General features: G+C 44.9%; 1 protein-coding gene across 5 annotated transcripts in view; it reads left to right on the forward strand.

Moving 5' to 3' along the window:
- Positions 1–19,654, forward strand: part of LOC139385533 (unconventional myosin-Ic-like) — a 61,392-nt gene that overhangs the window by 1,070 nt on the left and 40,668 nt on the right. Inside the window, exons 1-2 of one of the 5 annotated variants that reach the window (XM_071130664.1) lie at positions 2,234–2,671; positions 11,935–11,961. The exons of 1 other annotated variant lie outside the window; for it this stretch is intronic. In XM_071130664.1, coding sequence (XP_070986765.1) covers positions 11,953–11,961 — 9 coding nt within the window. In that variant the 5' untranslated portion in view covers positions 2,234–2,671; positions 11,935–11,952. Of the gene's footprint in view, positions 1–2,233; positions 2,672–11,934; positions 11,962–19,654 lie in introns of those variants that run through there. 3 more of the 5 variants (XM_071130661.1, XM_071130666.1, XM_071130665.1) reach the window with 3 other exon arrangements.

The following is a 19,654-nucleotide window of genomic DNA, read 5'->3' on the forward strand; positions in this document are numbered from 1 at the left end:
GCTTATAATGTGCTGGCTACTTTAAGTGTGTGAAGAGGTGTGAAAAGTTCATCCAATGTAAATGCAGATTCAGAAAAGTATACAAGACAAAAATGAACGGTGGAGAGGCACTGTCTTCATTTCAAGATAGAGGGCGTAATTTGAGTAAACTAATTATAAACCATAAGACAGTCCAAACCAACTGAATGGTTGATTGCCACTTCAATAATGATATTAACATAACGTATGATCAATTTAAAGAAGGGTTACATGTTTCTCTATGGAATGGGGAGAGCATTATTCTCTGCCAATACTTTTTTCCCCCCATCTCTGTTGCACAAGTTCCTGGTGAATATGAGAGTGGGTGGGACTGGTTCTCCAGTTCACACAACCTAAGGAATGCAGGGTGTGGGGCTTTAAATCAGACAGCATAATGGTGAAATAACAGGCTCTGCCATAGAAAGCAGTGCAGATTAATGGAATGTTGAACACAAAACAAATTCGACCCAACTTGGATCTTAAGAAAGATTTGTATTCAATAATGTACAACCAGTGAGATGCTGTTAACTTTATACGTTTAGTTTGAGCCTTATGTTAATTCAGCGAGCAGGAGTGGAACGGTATATGGAATGCAGGTGAGGAAAAGATGGAGACATTCCGGAACAGCACATGCATTTCCCATACATCCCAACATTCCGCCACGGTCACATCACCCTCGCGTGCCTCTGATTTTGGATGTGTGTGTGATTGAACATGTGGACTTGTGAACTGAAGGCACGTGTAGCGTGCGAGTTAATAAGTAGGCATAGGCACTATTTTCTAATTCCTTATCGAGAAAGGAACAATGCCATCTTCCAGTTTCACACAGATTCTGTGGCGAGAGACAGAGACACTCCCTGGAGTACAGTCTGTCTTACCATTGAACAGGGCCTTGTCAACAGGATACAACCTTTCCTCCCAGCATAGTTAAAGCAGAGTGAGGAGAGATAGCACAGTTGGGTGGTGTGTTTTTTAAGAGAGAGTGTGCATGTGTGTGTGTCAGAGAGAGAGTGTGTGTGGGTGGTGGTGGGGTGTATGTGTGTGAGAGAGAGAGAGAGAGAGTGAGAGACATATTTCCCTCAGATTACACAGACCCATGAAGATTTTGAAAACAAATCCAATTTTACTAGCCGACTAGTGTAGTGACAGGTCTCTTGACAGTAGAGGGTAGGAGAACACTCCTACGAAGTCAGCGAAGGGAAAGTGAGTTGAATGCTGTAGGCGGTTTTTCTTTTCTCGTTCAGGTTAATTTTCAACTGCATATTCTCACCAGTACAACAATATTTACAGACACTCAACCCTTGTTGTTCGTAGGGTAGGAGCTATAGGCATACAATCCTAAAGGTACACATTGAATAGGCTAATCAAAGCAAGGAAGTGTGTTCTCACAGTTAGGTTCACACGTGGCTATCAAATGCAAACGTTGCATATGCTAGTCCCCATATAGCCTATTAAGTGTTACACCCGTTGAAAACAGTTTTAAAAGAAAGTTGTGACAGCATGAGGTAAAACAAACGATATCCCACCTTAAATCTGTGGGATGGGTTTTGAGAACTTCCTGGTATCAATGATACGTTCACAACCAAGTGTGAAGGTGGTATTTACATATACGCCTGGTAAAAATCCACTTGAACTACCCTCCAACTCATAATTACAAGTGGGACTCTTCTATTGTCGCAGTCAAGTGCTAGTCGGAACTAGGAAACTCCGAAATGTCTGACTTGCTAACTAGTTGAACGTGGCACGTGTATAACTATAACCCGAACAATTTCCGAGTTCCAACTAGCATGTGAATGCTTTTTATAAATATATGCAGTAATCTATTCATATGGTATTTCAACGTTATAATTTGTTTACAAACATTTTTTTTATTAACAACTAATATAACACAATATACCAAATAACACAGACAAACTTTATACACAGGGGTATACACATTTATACAAAAATACAAAGGCTTCAGGGGCATTTGGGATTCGCGTTGCTTTTACAAGCATGATAGCTGTTTTTTTTATTTATGGTTAATACACATTGTTGATCATTAGCCAATCGGCGTTTCTCTACGAGTTCAAAGCAGTTGAAGTCAATCAACATTATTTACGACTACACAATAGGTAATTACCACCTTCCCAATTGGTTATGAATGCAGCATAAGCGCTGTTGCGTGTTTGAAAGAGGGAGGGGAAATTACTGACATTTCTTCCACGACTCACCGGGGGACTGAAATACTGAGTGTCTCAGAATAATGTCATCATGGTTTTTTTTATAGCTAAAAATTACTGTTGTGTAATATAAGTATATTTGCTAAACATCGTTATTCTTTAAAAAAAAAAAGTTCATTTAATTAAAATAGATGAATAGTGGTGGATATTCTAGGCGACAAAGGCTGTGGACAGAGTTAGCCTATTGTATTTGAGAGAAGAAACCTTCCCTGTAGAATTACAGCCCCGCAGATTGGAGTTGCTTGTGAGATCAGTAACGAGGAACCGCTAATAGGACTGGTCAACATCGAGACAGTTGAATCTGGGCTTTTCACTGTTGCGCTGGTCTAACGAGAGAGAGCAGTTTGCTGTCTGTTTGTAGCCTACTGGTGACGAGACATCAGGGCGAAGAAGTCTACTGTGTCCCATTGACATCGACTCATTGAAGGTAGGTAGGTAAGTTATATCTTCAGGTACCTTGTTTCTCCTCCGTTTCCGAAACAGGCTGTTAACAAAGTTATTTTGTAGCGGGAGGAAGTTTGCGTGCGTCATATTTGTGACAATGTAGCAAGTCGGCGACGAGTCGCACGCTGGGTTGGAGTCAAGTGCCGTACGTGCAAACAAGTCTGTGAAAACAATCACTAACCTTTTAGAGTTTGTCTGATTAACCAAGGTGAATGAATTGAACTGAAGACACCTGTTGTAGCCTAACATTTAAATAGTGGTTTAAAACTGTGTTTTAATAGATAGGCCTCCTCCCACACCACCAGGTAGCTTAGTCCAGTTAGGTTGTTAGCCTATTTAGTGACACTTATCTGGTGGCAACTACTACCATACATGTTTTAATTTGTCAATGTATGGGATCCTGAGGCTATAAGGAGCGGCTGTCAGTCAGGGAAGCAATGCCATGTATGATGTAACAACTTGACCACCTGAACAGCTGCCAATCCATGCCCTGACCTGACTTGTGTGAGCTAGCTGTGTGTGTGTGCGTCTTCTTGGGTGACCTGGGGTTATGTCAAGCAGACTGTGAGTGTCCAACCCCAACTGGGTATAGGGTTGAGATTTGTCATGGCTCTCCACTCGCATCTTGTGGCTGTATGTGTAGATACAGTAATAAAATAGTGTTTTTGTTTATCAATTGTTGAATTAGGCAAGCACTAAAGCCAATCGATGGGGTTGTCAATACGTTTTCCCACAACAAAACTTATTGGAGATTTTTTTTTGTCTGCTGTTTACCTGTAACCAAGACTTTCCATTTGACTAGCTCCGAGGGATGCTATGGTCCCCCTCAAACAATAAGTCATCGCAACAAGGATTCCAGTTTTAGCCCACGGCAGAATAATTTTGGGATTAAGCTTTTTCTCGGGTGTCTGCACTCTACAGACAGTTAGGCATCTTCCAGCTCTGTCTCACAAAGCTTAAGAGTGGCATTCACAGAGCCAAATATAACCCACTGCTTGACCCCACCAAGTTGTTTGCATAATACCCTTTTTGCATGTATCGCTTTGCCATTGGGCAATTCTGTTTGTTATTTAAAGCCCTCCCCATCTTTGTCATCTGCTGCTACATGTGACCAGCCAGTATGTGTGTGTGAACAGAATGGTTGTGACATGGGCTGCTCTGCAGACCTTGTCTTGTTGTGGCCCTCTTGTTTATAGAGCCAGCTGTCAATGCTGCATAGCCTTACCCCAGGAGACTTAATAGGATACACCTGCCTCGGCCTCTTCCATTTCTGACAGGAAACTCTCAGGGCTTACTACTCAAACTTGGCCAACATGGCTGCCTGACTGATTACTCTAACCAGGTATTCCCAAACTACCCCTCAGGGGTACGTCAAATAAAAATGTGATTCACATTTTAAAAAATACATACAGTTGAAGCCGGAAGTTTACATACATTTAAACTCAGTTTTTCATAATTCCTGACATTTAATCCTAGTAAAAGGATTAGGATAACCACTTTATTTGAATGTGAAATGTCAGAATAATAGAGTGATTTATTTCAGATTTTATTTCTTTCATCACATTCCCAGTGGGTCAGAAGTTTACATACACTCAATTAGTATTTGGTAGCATTGCCTTTACATTTTTTTACATTTAAATGTTTCAGGTAGCCTTTCACAAGCTGCCCACAATAAGTTGGTTGAATTTTGGCCTATTCCTCCTGACAGAGCTGGTGTAACTGAGTCAGGTTTGTAGGCCTCCTTCCTCGCACACGCTTTTTCAGTTCTGCCCACACATTTTCTATAGGATTGAGGTCAGGGCTTTGTGATGGCCACTCCAATACCTTGACGTTGTTGTCCTTAAGCCATTTTGCCACAACTTTGGAAGTATGCTTGGGGTCATTGTCCATTTGGAAGACCCATTTGCGACCAAGCATTAACTTCCTGACTGATGTCTTGAGATGTTGCTTCAATATATCCACATAATTTTCCTACCTCATGATGCCATCTATTTTGTGAAGTGCACCAGTCCCTCCTACAGCAAAGCACCCCCACATGATGCTGCCACCCTCGTGCTTCACGGGTGGAATGGTGTTCTTCGGCTTGCAAGCGTCCTCTTTTTCCTCCAAACATAACGATGGTCATTATGGCCACACAGTTCTATTTTTGTTTCATCAGACCAGAGGACATTTCTCCAAAAAGTACGATCTTTGTCCCCATGTGCAGTTGCAAACCGTAGTCTGGCTTTTTTATGGTGGTTTTGGAGCAGTGGCTTCTTCCTTGCTGAGTGGCCTTTCAAGTTATGTCGATTTAGGACTCGTTTTACTGTGGATATAGATACTTTTGTACCTGTTTCCTCCAGCATCTTCACAAGGTCCTTTGCTGTTGTTCTGGGATTGATTTTCACTTTTCGCACCAAAGTACGTTCATCTCTAGGAGACAGAACGTGTCTCCTTCCTAAGCGGTATGATGGCTGCGTGGTGTTTATACTTGCGTACTATTGTTTGTACAGATGAATGTGGTACCTTCGGGCGTTTGGAAATTGCTCCCAAGGATGAACCAGACTTTTGGAGGTCTCACTTTTTTTGTTGTTGGATTGTTGGAAAAGTTACTTGTGTCATGCACAAAGTAGATGTCCTAACCGACTTGCCAAAACTATGGTTTGTTAACAAGACATTTGTGGAGTGGTTGAAAAACGAGTTTTAATGACTCCAACTTAAGTGTATGTAAACTTCCAACTTCAAATGTGTTTGTGTGTGTATACATGCATGCATGCATGCATGCATACATACACTACACCTCAAAAGTTTGAGGTTATTTAGAAATATCCTTGTTTTTGAAAGAAAAGCAAAATTTGACTATTAAAATAACATCAAATTGATCAGAAATATAGTGTAGACATTGTTAATGTTGTAAATGACTATTGTAGCTCGAAACTGATTATTTAAAAAGAACATCTATATTCATCCCGATTCCGGGATCCTGGCCACCAAGGCAGAGTTGCAAAGAAAAAGCCATATCTCAGACTGGCCAATAAAAATAAAAGATTAGGATGGGCAAAATAACAGACACTGGACAGAGGAACCCTGCCTAGGATCCTCTTTGGACCACCACCCAGGACAATGGATCAGATTCCAGTAGGCGACCCAAAACAACCGCGCCGCAGAAGGGGCAGACAGGGTGGTCTTCTGGTCAGGCTCCGTAGACGGGCACATCGCTCACTGCTCCCGAGTATAATGTCCAGTCTCTTGACAACAAGGTAGATGAAATTCGAGCAAGGGTTGCCTTCCAGAGAGACATCAGAGATTCTCTGTTTCATGGAAACATGGCTCACTCAGGATACGTTATCAGTCTATACAGCCACCCGGTTTCTTCACACATGGCGCCGACAGAAACAAACATCTCTCTGGTAAGAAGAAGGGCGGGGGTGTATGCCTTATGATAAACGAGTTGTGGTATGATCATAACAACATACAAGTCCTTTTGTTCACCTGACCTAGAATTCCTTACAATCAAAAGCCGACCACATTATCTACATAGAGAATTCACCTAGATTATAATCAGAGCTGTGTATATATCCCCCCCCCCCCCCAAGCAGACACCTTGACCTCCCTGAAATAACTTCATTGGACTCTATGTAAAATGGAAAACACATATCCTGAGGCTGCATTTATTGTAGCTGGGGATTTTAACTAAGCTAATCTGAAATCAAGGCTTCCTAGATTTTATCAGCATATCGAATGCGTGACCCGGGCTGGCAGCGTTCTGGTTCACTGCTACTCTAACTCCCGCGACGTGTACAAAGCACTCCTTCGTCCTCCTTTCAGCAAATCTGAACACGACTCCATTTTGTTGCTCCCAGCCTATAGACAGAAACTTAAACAGGAAATGCCCGTACTCAGGTCTGTTCAACACTGGTCCAACCAATCGGATTCCAAGCTTCAAGATTGCTTCGATCACGTGGACTGGGATATGTTCCGGATAGCCTCAGACAACAACATTGATGTATACGCTGATTTGGTGAGCGAGTTTATTAGCAAGTGCATTGTGACGTTGTACCCACGTTGACTATTAAAATCTTTCCCAACCATAAACTGTGGATTGATGGCATCATTTGCACAAAACTGAAAGCTCGAACCACTGCTTTTTAATCATGGCAAGGCGACCGGAATCATGACCGAATACAAACAGTGTAGCTATGTCCTCCGCAAGACAATCAAACAAGCTAAGTGTCAGTATAGAGACAAAGTAGAGCCGCAATTCAACGGCTCAGACACAAGATATATGTGGCAGGGTCTACAGACAATCGCGGATTACAAAAAGAAAACCAGCCCCGTCACGGACACTGACGTCTTGCTCCCAGACAAACTAAACATTTTCTTTGCCCGCTTTGAGGACAATACAGTGCCACTGACACGGCCCGCTACCAAAACCTGCGGGCTCTCCTTCACCGCGGCCAACGTCAGTAAAACATTTTAAACGTGTTAACCCTCGTAAGGCTGCTGGCCCAGACGGCATCCCTAGCCGCGTCCTCAGAGCATGCACAGACCAGCTGGCTGGTGTGTTTACGGACATATTCAATCAATCCCTATCCCAGTCTGTGGTTCCCACATGCTTCAAGAGGGCCACCATTGTTCCTGTTCCCAAGAAAGTCATTTAGCTTAGTTAACTTAGCTATCGCCCCATAGCACTCACTTGTGTCATCATGAAGGGCTTTGAGAGACTAGTCAAGGATCATATCACCTCCACCCTGCCTGACACCCTAGACCCACTCCAATTTGCTTACCACCCCAATAGGTCCACAGACGATGCAATCGCAATCACACTGCACACTGCCCTAACCCATCTGGACAAGAGGAATACCTATAGAAGAATGCTGTCCAGCATTTAACACCATTGTACCCTTCAAACTCGTCATTTAGCTCGAGACTCTGGGTCTCGACCCCGCCCTGTGCAACTGGGTCCTGGACTTTCTGACGGGCCTCCCCCAGGTGGTGAGGGTAGGAAACATCTCCACCCCGCTGATCCTCAACACTTTATATAATGTTTACATACCCTACATTACTCATCTCATATGTATATACTGTACTCTATACCATCTTCTGCATTTTGCCTATGCCGAACGGCCATTGCTCATCCATATATTTATATGTACATATTCTTATTCATTCCTTTACAGTTGTGTGTGTGTGTATATAAGGTAGTTGTGAAATTGTTAGATATTACAGCACAGTCAGAACTAGAAGCACAAGCGTTTCGCTACACTCGCATTAACATCTGCCAACCATGTGTATGTGACCAATAAGATTTGATTTGATTTAGAAGGCCAGCATCCTGGAGTCGCCTCTTCAATGTTGAAGTTGAGACTGGTGTTTTGCGGGTACTATTTAATGAAGCTGCAAGGTGAATTGTGAGGCATCTGTTTCTCAAACTAGACACTAATGTACTTGTCCTCTTGCTCAGCTGTGCACCGGGGCTTCCCACTCCTCTTTCTATTCTGGTTAGAGCCAATTTGCGCTGTTCTGTGAAGGGAGTAGTACACAGCGTTGTACAAGATCTTCATTTTCTTGGCAATTTCTCACATGGACTAGCCTTCATTTCTCAGAACAAAAAATAGACTGGCGAGTTTCAGAAGAAAGGTCTTTGTTTCTGGCCATTTTGAGCCTGTAATTGAACCCACAAATGCTGATGCTTCAGATACTCAACTGGTCTAAAGAAGGCCAGTTGTTCTGATTGAAGAAGCAATACAACAGTTTTCAGCTGTGCTAACATAATTGCAAAAGGGTTTTCTAATGGTCAATTAGCCTTTTTTTAAATGGTGAACTCGGATTCGCTAACACAAAGTGCCATTTGAACACAGAAGTGATGGTTGCTGATAATGGGCCTCTGTACGCCTATGTAGATATTCCATAAAAAAATCAGCCGTTTCCAGCTTCAATAGTCATTTACAACATTAACAATGTCTACACTATATTTCTGATCAATTTGATGTTATTTTAATGGACAAAAAATTTGCTTTTCTTTGAAAAACAGGGACATTTCTAAGTGACCCAAAACTTTTGAACGGTTGTGTGTGGTGTGTTTTTAAAATATATATTTTTAATCTTCACATTTCAAACCGTCCATTTATATCTTCCAGCGGGGTTAAACATTTTTTCTTGCCTGAGCAGCCTCGTTTCACAACCAACCAAAAAAAAAAAAAAACAGTTCAGAGAAATAACAACACAATGTCAAATACAGGTAGCCTGGTCAAATAATGAACATCCAATCACATGAACGGTTACTCTCTGCGGGAATTCCGCTAACGGTCCGTATGTAGCCAAACGTAGCTGCTGCTCATGTTGGTATCTGACCATGTACCACTTTTACAACATACAGAAGAAGTACGCTGCTTATCAAGGGGCAAAGTATTGACATGTTTTTTTGAATTGAGAGACGAGCTTAAAGTTTTCTTTACTGACCATAATTTTCACTTGTCTGACTGCTTGCATGATGACGAGTTTCTCACATGACTGGTCTATCTGGGTGATGTTTTTTCTCACCTGAATGATCTGAATCTAGGAATACAGGGACTCTCCGCAACTATATTCAATGGTTGGGACAAAATTGAGGCTATGATTAAGAAGTTTGGCTCTTCTCTGTCTGCATTAACAAGGACAACACACAGGTCTTTCCATCATTGTATGATTTTTTTTTTTGTGTGTGAAAATGAACTCAAGCTTACGGACAATGTCAAATGTGATATAGTGAAGCACCTGAGTGAGTTGGGTGTGCAATTACGCATGTACTTTCCCGAAACGGATGACACAAACTGGATTTGTTATCCCTTTCATGCCCTGCCTCCAGTCCACTTAACGATATCTGAACGAGAGTTTCATAAAAATTGCAACAAGGGGTTCTGTGAAAATATAATTTAAACAGAAGCCACTGCCAGATTTCTGGACAGGGCTTCGCTCAGATTATCCTGCCTTGGAAAAGCGCACTGTTAATACACTCATGCCCTTTGCAACCACGTATCTATGTGAGAGTGGATTCTCGGCCCTCACTAGCATGAAAACGAAATACAGGCACAGACTGTGTGAAATAATTTAAGACAGACTCTCTCCAATACAAGCCCACATTGCAGAGTTGTGTGCATCCTTTCAAGCACACCCTTCTCATTAACCTGTGGTGAGTTATTCACAATCTTTGATGAACAAATAAGGTCTTGTATGTAAGATGGCTAAATAAAGAGGTTCTATAAGAGCTCTCGGTCACTTCCCATGATCCGGGTTGTGACAAACTCACACTCATTCTTCTGTTTATTAAACATATCGTGTAGTGTGTGACGCAGGGTAACAATGATGGCAAAAAAACATTTGAGAGTGCGCTGACCCTGGTGTTAGAAGGGGTACGCAGCTGGACGTTGAATGTTTGAAGGGGTACGGGACTATTAAAAAGTTTGGGAACCACTGCTCTAAACTATTTTGTCAACCTCTGACGACACCCCTACTAAACACTTGTCACCAACACTCCAGTTTATTGGGTAACCTTGTTAGTTGGAACAGATGAATGGTTGGATTTGTCCTAGAGACTAATGAACAAAGATTGAGAGGAGAAGGGAGATGATGTAGAAATAGGAACATGCTAGGTCAAATAATGTATGGTCTTGACAACATTCATCCAGGCCTTGTGAATTGGTGGACCTAGGGACCGCTTGCAAAAGTACTGTACATTCTCAGTTGCTATGGTTTCACAGGCGTGACGTGTCACTCCCTGACAGTGACTATTTTGAACATGGTCTTGGTGCCCAGAGTTTGAAACCCAAGCGACTGCGAGCGAGGGCATGTCTGGGACAAGCTGCCCTGATAACTGACACATTGACACTAATGGGGATCCTAGTAACATACCAAATACTGTGATAGATAATGAGGCAAAACTGATGTGTTTCACAACCTGGTAGAAGTGGAGGAAGATATGGCATCTGGGATCCATAGCCTGCTTGAGCAATAAGTCCCGAGAAGGTGTGGTATATGGTCAAAGTACCACAGCTAAGGGATGTTCTTAGACACCATGCAACGTGGAGTACCGGCACCTATTTCAGTCCAAGTCAAGCATTGGGTAGAGGTGTGTGTGGTGTGTGTGTGTGTGTGTGTGTGTGTGTGTGGAGTGAGTCAATGTAGAGTGCTGCATGTACACCGGCGAGTCATGAATTGAGCTGGTTGGACGATCTGGGGTTTTGTCTCCTAGCTGTGGCTCTTCGACTAGAGAGCCCTGCCCTCGTTGCTGCTTCCTATCAGGAGCAAACTACTATCCGACTGGGAAACCCAACTGGCTCAAGCAAACCTGGGTTGTGTTCATTTTAAGGCACACAGTGACAAAACGTTTCAATATGATGTGGAACAGAAAATGAAAAATGGGCTTTTGTTATTAATACGGTTTCAGGTAGTACCTTCCTGTTTCGGTCAGTTTTCTTCCGTTTCGTGCCTAGTGACCATGACTAGTCGAAGTAGGATGTCTCAGAATTCAAGACCTTCACAGTTGCCTGAAAAGTTAGACAATGTTAAGGTAGGCCAGTAGGTTATCTGACTGCTGTCACTCGTTCGTGTTTGCCTGTTTAAGGCCAGGCACTGTGCTGACTGTGCATGTTTTAGATGTCAATCCCTGTTTTGCCACACACACACACACACACACACACACACACACTGTGACTCACACTGATTAACCTGATGGTGTGAGATATTTGGTTAATCCTCTGTCTCATTCCCCGTGGCCTTCACCGTCAGGACAGACAGACAGGGGTAGAGTGAAGGGCTGTGGGAAAGGAAATAGGGGTGGGGCTTAGAGATCCTCTTTCCATCGCTAATCCTTCCCTTTGCTTTTTCTGCTCCATTTTAAAGTGAACACAGGAACTGGTATCTGACTTAATAAGCCCATAGCATTCATGATTTGAATTGTGGTATTATTGTGATATAGGTGTTTTTATAAAGCCTTTATGAATGAACATTTTGTTCATGGTTAACTTTGACCTCGCTGACTGAAGTACAAATTTAAAAGCATTTTAGTGATGGTTTGTGCGTGCATCCTTGTATCACGATAACCACCACGCCTTCTCTAACAAGTTGGCAACACTTGGATGCAATGCCTTCTACTGGAGACTCGTGTAGTTTCAGTACTGCTTTCAGTAACACTTTACCTAAAGCCTGCACGTACACTGCTTTTTTCCTTGCTATAAGCATGTATGAGACTTTATAACGGCTTTTCATTAACTTGTGTCTCGTTATATTCCAGCCCTCCCGATCCACTCCGATGAACGAGGTATGTGCTCACACAAAAAATGGCCCCTTTCTGTGGTAGATAACCTGTAGCATTATGGGCCGATCTCTGTCGACCTGCACCTCCTTTATTTTTTTATAGGGCTGTGACGATACCAGATTCACATTTTTTGTTGTTGTCCGTGGCAAACAATGGAAACACGATGCAGGCAACTCCTTTGTTTAGTTATTTTTCTTACCACGATACTAACAAGTATCGCGGTACTGGTATCGTCCCGGCCATACCTCCTTTACCCATTGAATGTGACTTTACCACACCCATACCCTGAGACTCTGTCTGTCTGTAAATGGCCCATTCGCTCGCTCTCTGCTGGCACACCCACCTGTTGTGACCCACTGTGTGTGTTGGTTCCCACACACTCTTTGTACCAGCTAGAGCCCTACTTGTTCACCTTCCTGTTGTGTGTATTGTGGTTCTCCCTGAGAAGTTAACCTGGCATGGATATAGCCTGGTTCCAGATTGTTTGTGTTGTCATGTCACGTTTGGAAAGACCGCACAAACGGATCTGGGACCAGGTTAGCATTAAAGATTGTACACAGTGACTGTGTATATATAAACTTAGTTCCTTTCAGTGGTTGTCAGTGCCGGGACCTTGGCCAGCAGCACTGTGCCTGCCCCCCCCCCCCCCCCCCTTCCTGATTGGCCAGCCTGCCAGCCCTGCACGTTAACCTTTACCCAGGTCTACTCCATGACTGCCTGGGCCATAAGCTGACAGCAATCCCAACCAGGTGTGTCCTTGTGTTGTCCCAACCCTGTACGGTCAATGACTCCGCGTGGTGTAGGAAGGGAGAGTGTGTGTCAAAGGGAAATAAACTATTCGGGGCGGATGGATCGGAACAGGGCTGCGTTCAGCAGGACACATTGTGGAATGTTGCAGATAGCGGTCACAAATAAAGCTGCCCCGATTCTATCTGCTACATGTCAGAGAGACATGGTTGCAGCCTGGCCGTGGCATTGAGCGATCCACCAGTGTAGCATGTTTGTTCTGTCTCATATGTTTCAATCTGAACGCCAGCCACCCACCCACCGGTGGCAGTGTAGAGGGAGGTAGTAGTAAAAAATAGTAGGAAGTGTCTCCTCTGTCAGTTAATTCGTTGCTGAATGTCAATGCAATTACAGTAGAGCCTCTGGATTGGCAAACCCATTAGCCAAACAATTCACAATGAGTTAACCACCGATCGGCTCCATTTAAATGTAGGGCTCTGAATTAGACAAGGATGTTGCATAGTTCCTCTGTCAGCAACACAGACCCCCTTTTTTTTTCATCTCTTCTCAAACATGTAATTTAGACTTGAAGTGTTGTCTGTTCAAACTAAACTTTCCAAAACCTCCATTCCAGTGTAATATCACACACTCTCAAATAGTTTTTGCTTTTCATTCAGCTGCAACCAATGTGTGGGAGCAGGGCATGATAAGAGCTCGGCCCGTATGGGAGGAGAAGTCGGAGCGAGTGAAGGAATGCAAACACTGCTGAGGAGATGTGCTTGATAAGAGGTGGAGTTGACACCTGGCGTCGTTTCGAAGAATCCCTCACCCCAATGACCTATGTGTCTGACTCTGTCCGCACGGAACTCCCATGCAAACACACGAGTCTCAGCTCACTCTGGGACACGTACGTTCATACCGCACCCAAGTTTATGTCCAACTATGTGCTTGGATGGATAGCCTGCTGAGTGGACGGTGCTGTTCCTTTTAGTGCGATCCACCCGCACGCTGCTGCCGATAGGACTGCATCTCTCAATAAGCTCCTGTCAGCAGTCATCTGATCCTCTATTAACGCTGTCCCAACTGGTCCCTTGGGAGAGCTGTGAGCTAAGCCCTGTGTGTTCAGGTCCTCTGTGTGGGGGTGGGGGGGGGCATCCAGTAATTAGGGGGATGTGATGCGTAGAATGAGAGGGTGGGGAGGGCGCTCGTCTGTCTGTGTGCCATTGTGTTTTAATGATTACAGTGCTGTCTGGTCATTCGAGGGTAGTAATAATACCCAATGACCTGCCACAGACACGTGTGTGTGTGTGTGTGTGTGTGGAGAAATAACTGTGTGTGTGTCATTGCCTCAGCTGTTGTCTGTGTATTTTCCATCTAAGCAGCTCTAACCCCTGACTCTGCCCTGGGGGTGGTTAGGAACAAGATTCCTGAGATGTTGAAACGTGAAGTGTGTTTGTCCCCAGACTGTACAGATCTTCCGTTGGGAAAGAGGTCTGTGCTTGCTTATGCTTACACTGTGCTCTGTTAGGCCCAGTGCCAAACCTCGAGTTTCATCATTCCTAGACTGCTGAATTTATTGCAACGTCAAACCCTGCACAAACTCCCATCGTATGGTGGCTTTCATTATTATTCTCACTCCTGTCTTTATCTAGTGTCGGCCAGTGTGTGTGTGTGTGTGTGTGTGTGTGTGTGTGTGTGTGTGTGTGTGTGTGTGTGTGTGTGTGTGTGTGTGTGTGTGTCGTTGCTTTGAACAATATGGCCGCTCTCGTATCGAACCATATTCACAAAGCAGCTCTGAGCAGGAGTGTTGCTCTACAATCAGTTTTTCCTTTCAAATCGTAATGAATGAGAGGACCTGATCCGAGGTCAGCACTCTTACACAGACACTGGATGAGTACGGGCCCTGCTCTGTTAGGCTCCTGTCCCCTTGTCCATAAACTGCTGTCCTATATGTTCCTATGAGCAGCTGAGCACCCCAAAAGATAATCGGAGCCTGGGTGTGCTGCATGTCAGGCACTGTGTCTGCTGTTGGGAGTCAATGCGGTATGTTGTAACCATGTTTCGGTTAGAGCAGTGAGGAGAAATGGCAGATATATGGGATGGGAAATCTGGCTCCATCATTTGATACGCTGTCGGACAGATGGAGAGGACTAGAGGGAATTGGATAGAGGATGTTTGGCAGCAGTATGCGGAATCCATTATTTTGTCCTTTTGTGTCGGGCAGCAGTGCAGTTGTTATTGATGTGGAATCGGCCCTGCAGAAACCATACTGAGAACGGGAAAGGCCGCGTTCGACATTCTAGCAACTCGTGCAAATGCTTCTGGTTCAATCGGTTTACACTGGGTCTGTGATGGTAAGCAAAGGATTAACGTCAACCAAACGAAGTGACTCCGTCCCGCCGGCCGACAGCACACTACCTTTTAACCGGAGCTGCCGGAGGAAGGGAGGAAAGTTTGTGTGGCCAGTATTGGTCTTCTATCTCAATAGAGGAGAGGATAAGGGCTGGAGAGTATGTGACTTCAGTGGGAAGCCTCTGTAGACTGTACTCTATACCCCGCAGCCTGCTGCCTGCAGCGGGAGCTGCCCATATAAGGCTGTGTGGGTATAAATAAGCCTGAGAGGGCCCCTCTAGCCTGGGGGAGGAGACCAGAGAGGGAGGAGGGAGGACATGCCCAGCTGCCCTATTTGTACTGTACAAGTAGGAGTTCCTGCTGGATGGAGCCAGCCAGTGGTGTGCACGGCAGTCTCCCAGAAATTGAGACGGGGACGAAAGAGAGGGAAGAAGGGGTGTTGGGGGTGACGGGGTGGGAATGAGAGAAATGTTTGGAGTTCCTCCTACTGCAAGTCTCCACGCGCCCCTGTTGACTCCAAAGGCTTGTGTTCTTTATCTCTCTGTCTGTGTGTGTGTCTGAGAAACAGTGTGTATTCCCTTTGTTGGGGGAATTGCCATTTGCCCTACAGCCCTGTCCCTCACACGTCTTCACACTGGACCAGTTGCCCTGAGGGCCCGGGTCAGGCTCATCTCAACTGAGATGATGGGGGAAAGGTGGTGAAGAATCAATTGTCCCTAAAGATCAGTTTAGTAGTTGAGCCTCTAATGATGAATAGTAAGAAAAAGCTGATCCCAGACTAGGGTGTAGCCTTATTGTGAGCTAGACGACTGCCCCATTCACCTCATCCACACAGAGGAATCTCCACTGATTGATCTAGACTCTGCTTGCATACATATGAATGTGTGTGCGCATGCTCAAACCTCTTCCTCCTCATTCCTGCTGGGGTAATGGGAGGGCGGGGGGGGGGGGGGGGGGGGGCTAGGCTGGCTGGAATAACGTCTTTATGGAACACTGGAGACACTTTAGGAAATGCCTGCGCAGCCCAAAGTGCTGGCTCAGGCAGAAAAGAGGAGTGTGTGGCAGCGTGCGTCTCTGGGCGAGAAGGAGAGGCAGCCAGATGTGTTTGTATGTGTGTGTGAAAGGGGGAGAAAGCACTCCATTTTGGCCTGTTTGCTTCCGTTACCCTTGCAAGCAAACAGCTGTAATATTGCTTTGTCTAACTCTCCTTGGTGACCAGATAAATGTTGACACTGTTGGCGGCAGTACAATCCTCTGTAGATAGACACCTAGGGGCTGTAAATGGCCCAGAGATTGTAAATGACCCAATGTGTACTGTGGTTATACTTGCTGATGCCACCCAGTCTGCAGTACATGATGCCAAGAGCAAAGATGGACAAGGATGCTCTATTCTTTCCTGCAGATGAGCAGCATCACACCACTGTACAAATAATCATGTTTGTCTGTTCTGTTGCACAATGGGTCCTGCCTTGTGATCTCATTGTCCTGCCTTGTGGCTCATTGTAATGGGTGGAATGAGTCAAATGCTGTTTCTATGTGTTAGATGTGATTGGGACCTTTCCAATGTTTCCATTCCAGCCATTGCAATGAGCCCGTCCTCCTATAGCTCCTCTCACCAGCCCCCTCTGGTCTCCCTGTTCTAGTGTGTGTGTGTGTGTGTGTGTGTGTGACCTGCAGTAATGTACGTCTTTGAGTTGTTAATGTATATTATAACTTTAACATAAAAAAAATGTTTTTTTTATTTCACTTGGTCCCCCCCCCCCCCCCCCTCCTCAATGGTCATGGGGCTTCCTCTGTGGCCATCCCCCCCCCCCCCCCCCCCCCCCCCCTCCCTCCCTTGGCCCTGTCAGGCCTAATAGCCTGTTCACTGTGGAAACAGCTGTGTATGGAAAAGTGGACGGCGACAGCACACTCACAACCCGGTGCTGCCACAATGATTCACAAAGCCCAGAGAGGAAGAGGGGCACAGCAAGGGAGTCCGATGGAACGGGAAGCAACCCTGTGTCAATATAACACTGTCACCAAAGAGACGGCATTATGACAGCGTGATGTTACAGCAGAGTATGAGCTCATTAGCATCCTCTTTGACCACACTCTGAGACTGAGTGTCTCTCTCTCTCTCTCTCTCTCTCTCTCCTCTCTCTTTTTGACTGGCTCTTTCCTGCCCACATGGCTTACATTCTTCTGACCTGACATCATAGGGGTCTTTCATCTTCTCCTCCTTCGTCCCCCTTTCCCTCCCAGTCAAGCCCCCTCACATTGGCTTCTTTCACAAACTGAAGGTTACCGTCCCTCTATAATCTATATGATAATATATCTATAATATAGACCTCCCTGCACCTTTCCCTGTTCTTTCAACTGATCGACAGACAAGCTAAAGTTGTCACACACAAGCATGCCACACTCGCACACCTATGAGACGGAGGGTAAGGCTAGTGAATAGAAGGCTGACAGTCAGACGGTCTGCTTACTGTCATCGTGGGGTAAGATGGCTGCAGAGACTGAGAGAAGAGAGAGATGATGATGAATAAGAATGGGATAAGATAGGGAGATGACACTACTTGAGGGCGCAAATATTTGTTTAGTGTTATAATTCTTCATATGTGACTAATTAGAATGTTTAATTTAAGAGGCCCGTCATCCTGTTTATCATTCCGAGGCTACAGAAGACACTGGTTGCGTTCCAGGCAGCCCTGTACAATGGATCCTAGCCTGCCATATGTCATATCAGAGCTTCATTTGTGGTTCATGCAGCTCGTCTGCCTTTAGTCGGTCTGGAACGTGGCCACTGTCTGCAGCTACTCGGGCCGGTCTCCTGGGCTAAGAATTTGTGGGGTTGAAATAGTAGTGTTCTGTGAAGGTAATGGATGGTGGACAGTGGCAGTGCGTTGGCACCGGGCCCAGCTGAATAGAACATGGTGGGTGGATGAAGCAAGCAAGGACGTGTGCCTGTGTGTTTCTCACAGAGCTGCAATTTCTCTCCCGATGACTCACTCTGTAAACTAAGCTGCTCTAGCTCAGCGGAGGGGTGGGGTCATGTTTACTGTATATACAGTACCAGACAACACCATCATATTGTCCTTCAACCATATGTTGATTAAGCTGATGAGTCACTGGCAATAGTTAAGGGTTGTCATAGGTCATTGCGCGACACAAATCTATCTCCCGTACTAGCGATATGGGTTTGCCCTTACAACGGGGAGAGGCGATGGGAATTGTGGGTTTGTGTGTGTCCCTGTTGTAGCAGCAAAGAGTGCTACAGAGAGAGGGAGGAAGTAATTGTGGGTCTAGATGAGGGGAGAGAGAGAGAGGAAGTGACAAAGAAATAGGGGAGGGGAAGAAAATAAGTGTTCTGTTTTTTTTGGTGTGCTATCAGTGTTTTCCCCTCAGCATTCTGTTTGGTGTGCTATCAGTGTTTTCCCCTCAGCATTCTGTTTGGTGTGCTATCAGTGTTTTCCCCTCAGCATTCGGTTTGGTGTGCTATCAGTGTTTTCCCCTCAGCATTCGGTTTGGTGTGCTATCAGTGTTTTCCCCTCGGCATTCTGTTTGGTGTGCTATCAGTGTTTTCCCCTCAGCATTCTGTTTGGTGTACTATCAGTGTTTTCCCCTCAGCATTCGGTTTGGTGTGCTATCAGTGTTTTTCCCCCTCAGCATTCTGTTTGGTGTGCTATCAGTGTTTTTCCCCCTCAGCATTCTGTTTGGTGTGCTATCAGTGTTTTCCCCTCAGCATTCGGTTTGGTGTGCTATCAGTGTTTTTCCCCCTCAGCATTCTGTTTGGTGTGCTATCAGTGTTTTCCCCTCAGCATTCTGTTTGGTGTACTATCAGTGTTTTCCCCTCAGCATTCTGTTTGGTGTGCTATCAGTGTTTTTCCCCCTCAGCATTCTGTTCTGTTTGGTGTGTTTTCCCTAAAGTGGTGTGACCAGTGGTTAGGGACAAGAAGTGTTTCCACTCTGGGAACCAATGAAGGAGGAGCTGGATCCTAGTCACCATGTGCGTCTTCTGTCGTCCTCTCCACCAGATGTGTGTCTGTACAGTATGTCCTGCAGTATGTGTCGGTTCTGCTGCATTCACTTCAGCCCAGGTTCTGGCAACACCGTTCGAACTGAGACGGACTGGCACAGTGCTTGGCTGCCGTTTTAAAATTCATAATGTCCCAAGTTGTAATCACTTCAGACACACTTGGTGCACGTAGTCTTTAATTCATCAAGTCTTTTTTTAATTTCAGACTTGATCCAGTAGGAGGGTGAGGGAGGAATGTTGAAGGACAGAATAAAAGGTGTAGTGTAATGAAAGGAAGATAAGAGGATACAACATAAGCCTTAATATCAGACAGATGTGAAGAAATAGTCTCCTGACTCTTGATAACGTTGTTCATGTTTGTTGCGTTGCCAAGGTTATATCCCCTTTTTACAGTCACTTGACAACAGTGCAATTTACAGCCAGGCCATAAAGGCTGAATTTGAATTGGTCCTAGACAGCACATCTGGGTTCAAATACTATTTGAAATCTTTCAATTCGTTTTGAGTGTTTGCTTTAACCTGCCTGGGGCGCCAGATGGTTGGGGTTTGGGCTTCTATTGGTGCCAGACAAGCTCAATCAAGCACAGCTAAAGTATTT

The sequence above is a fragment of the Oncorhynchus clarkii genome, chromosome 27 (genome assembly GCF_045791955.1).
Source record: "Oncorhynchus clarkii lewisi isolate Uvic-CL-2024 chromosome 27, UVic_Ocla_1.0, whole genome shotgun sequence".
NCBI classification, from domain to species: Eukaryota; Metazoa; Chordata; class Actinopteri; order Salmoniformes; family Salmonidae; genus Oncorhynchus; species Oncorhynchus clarkii.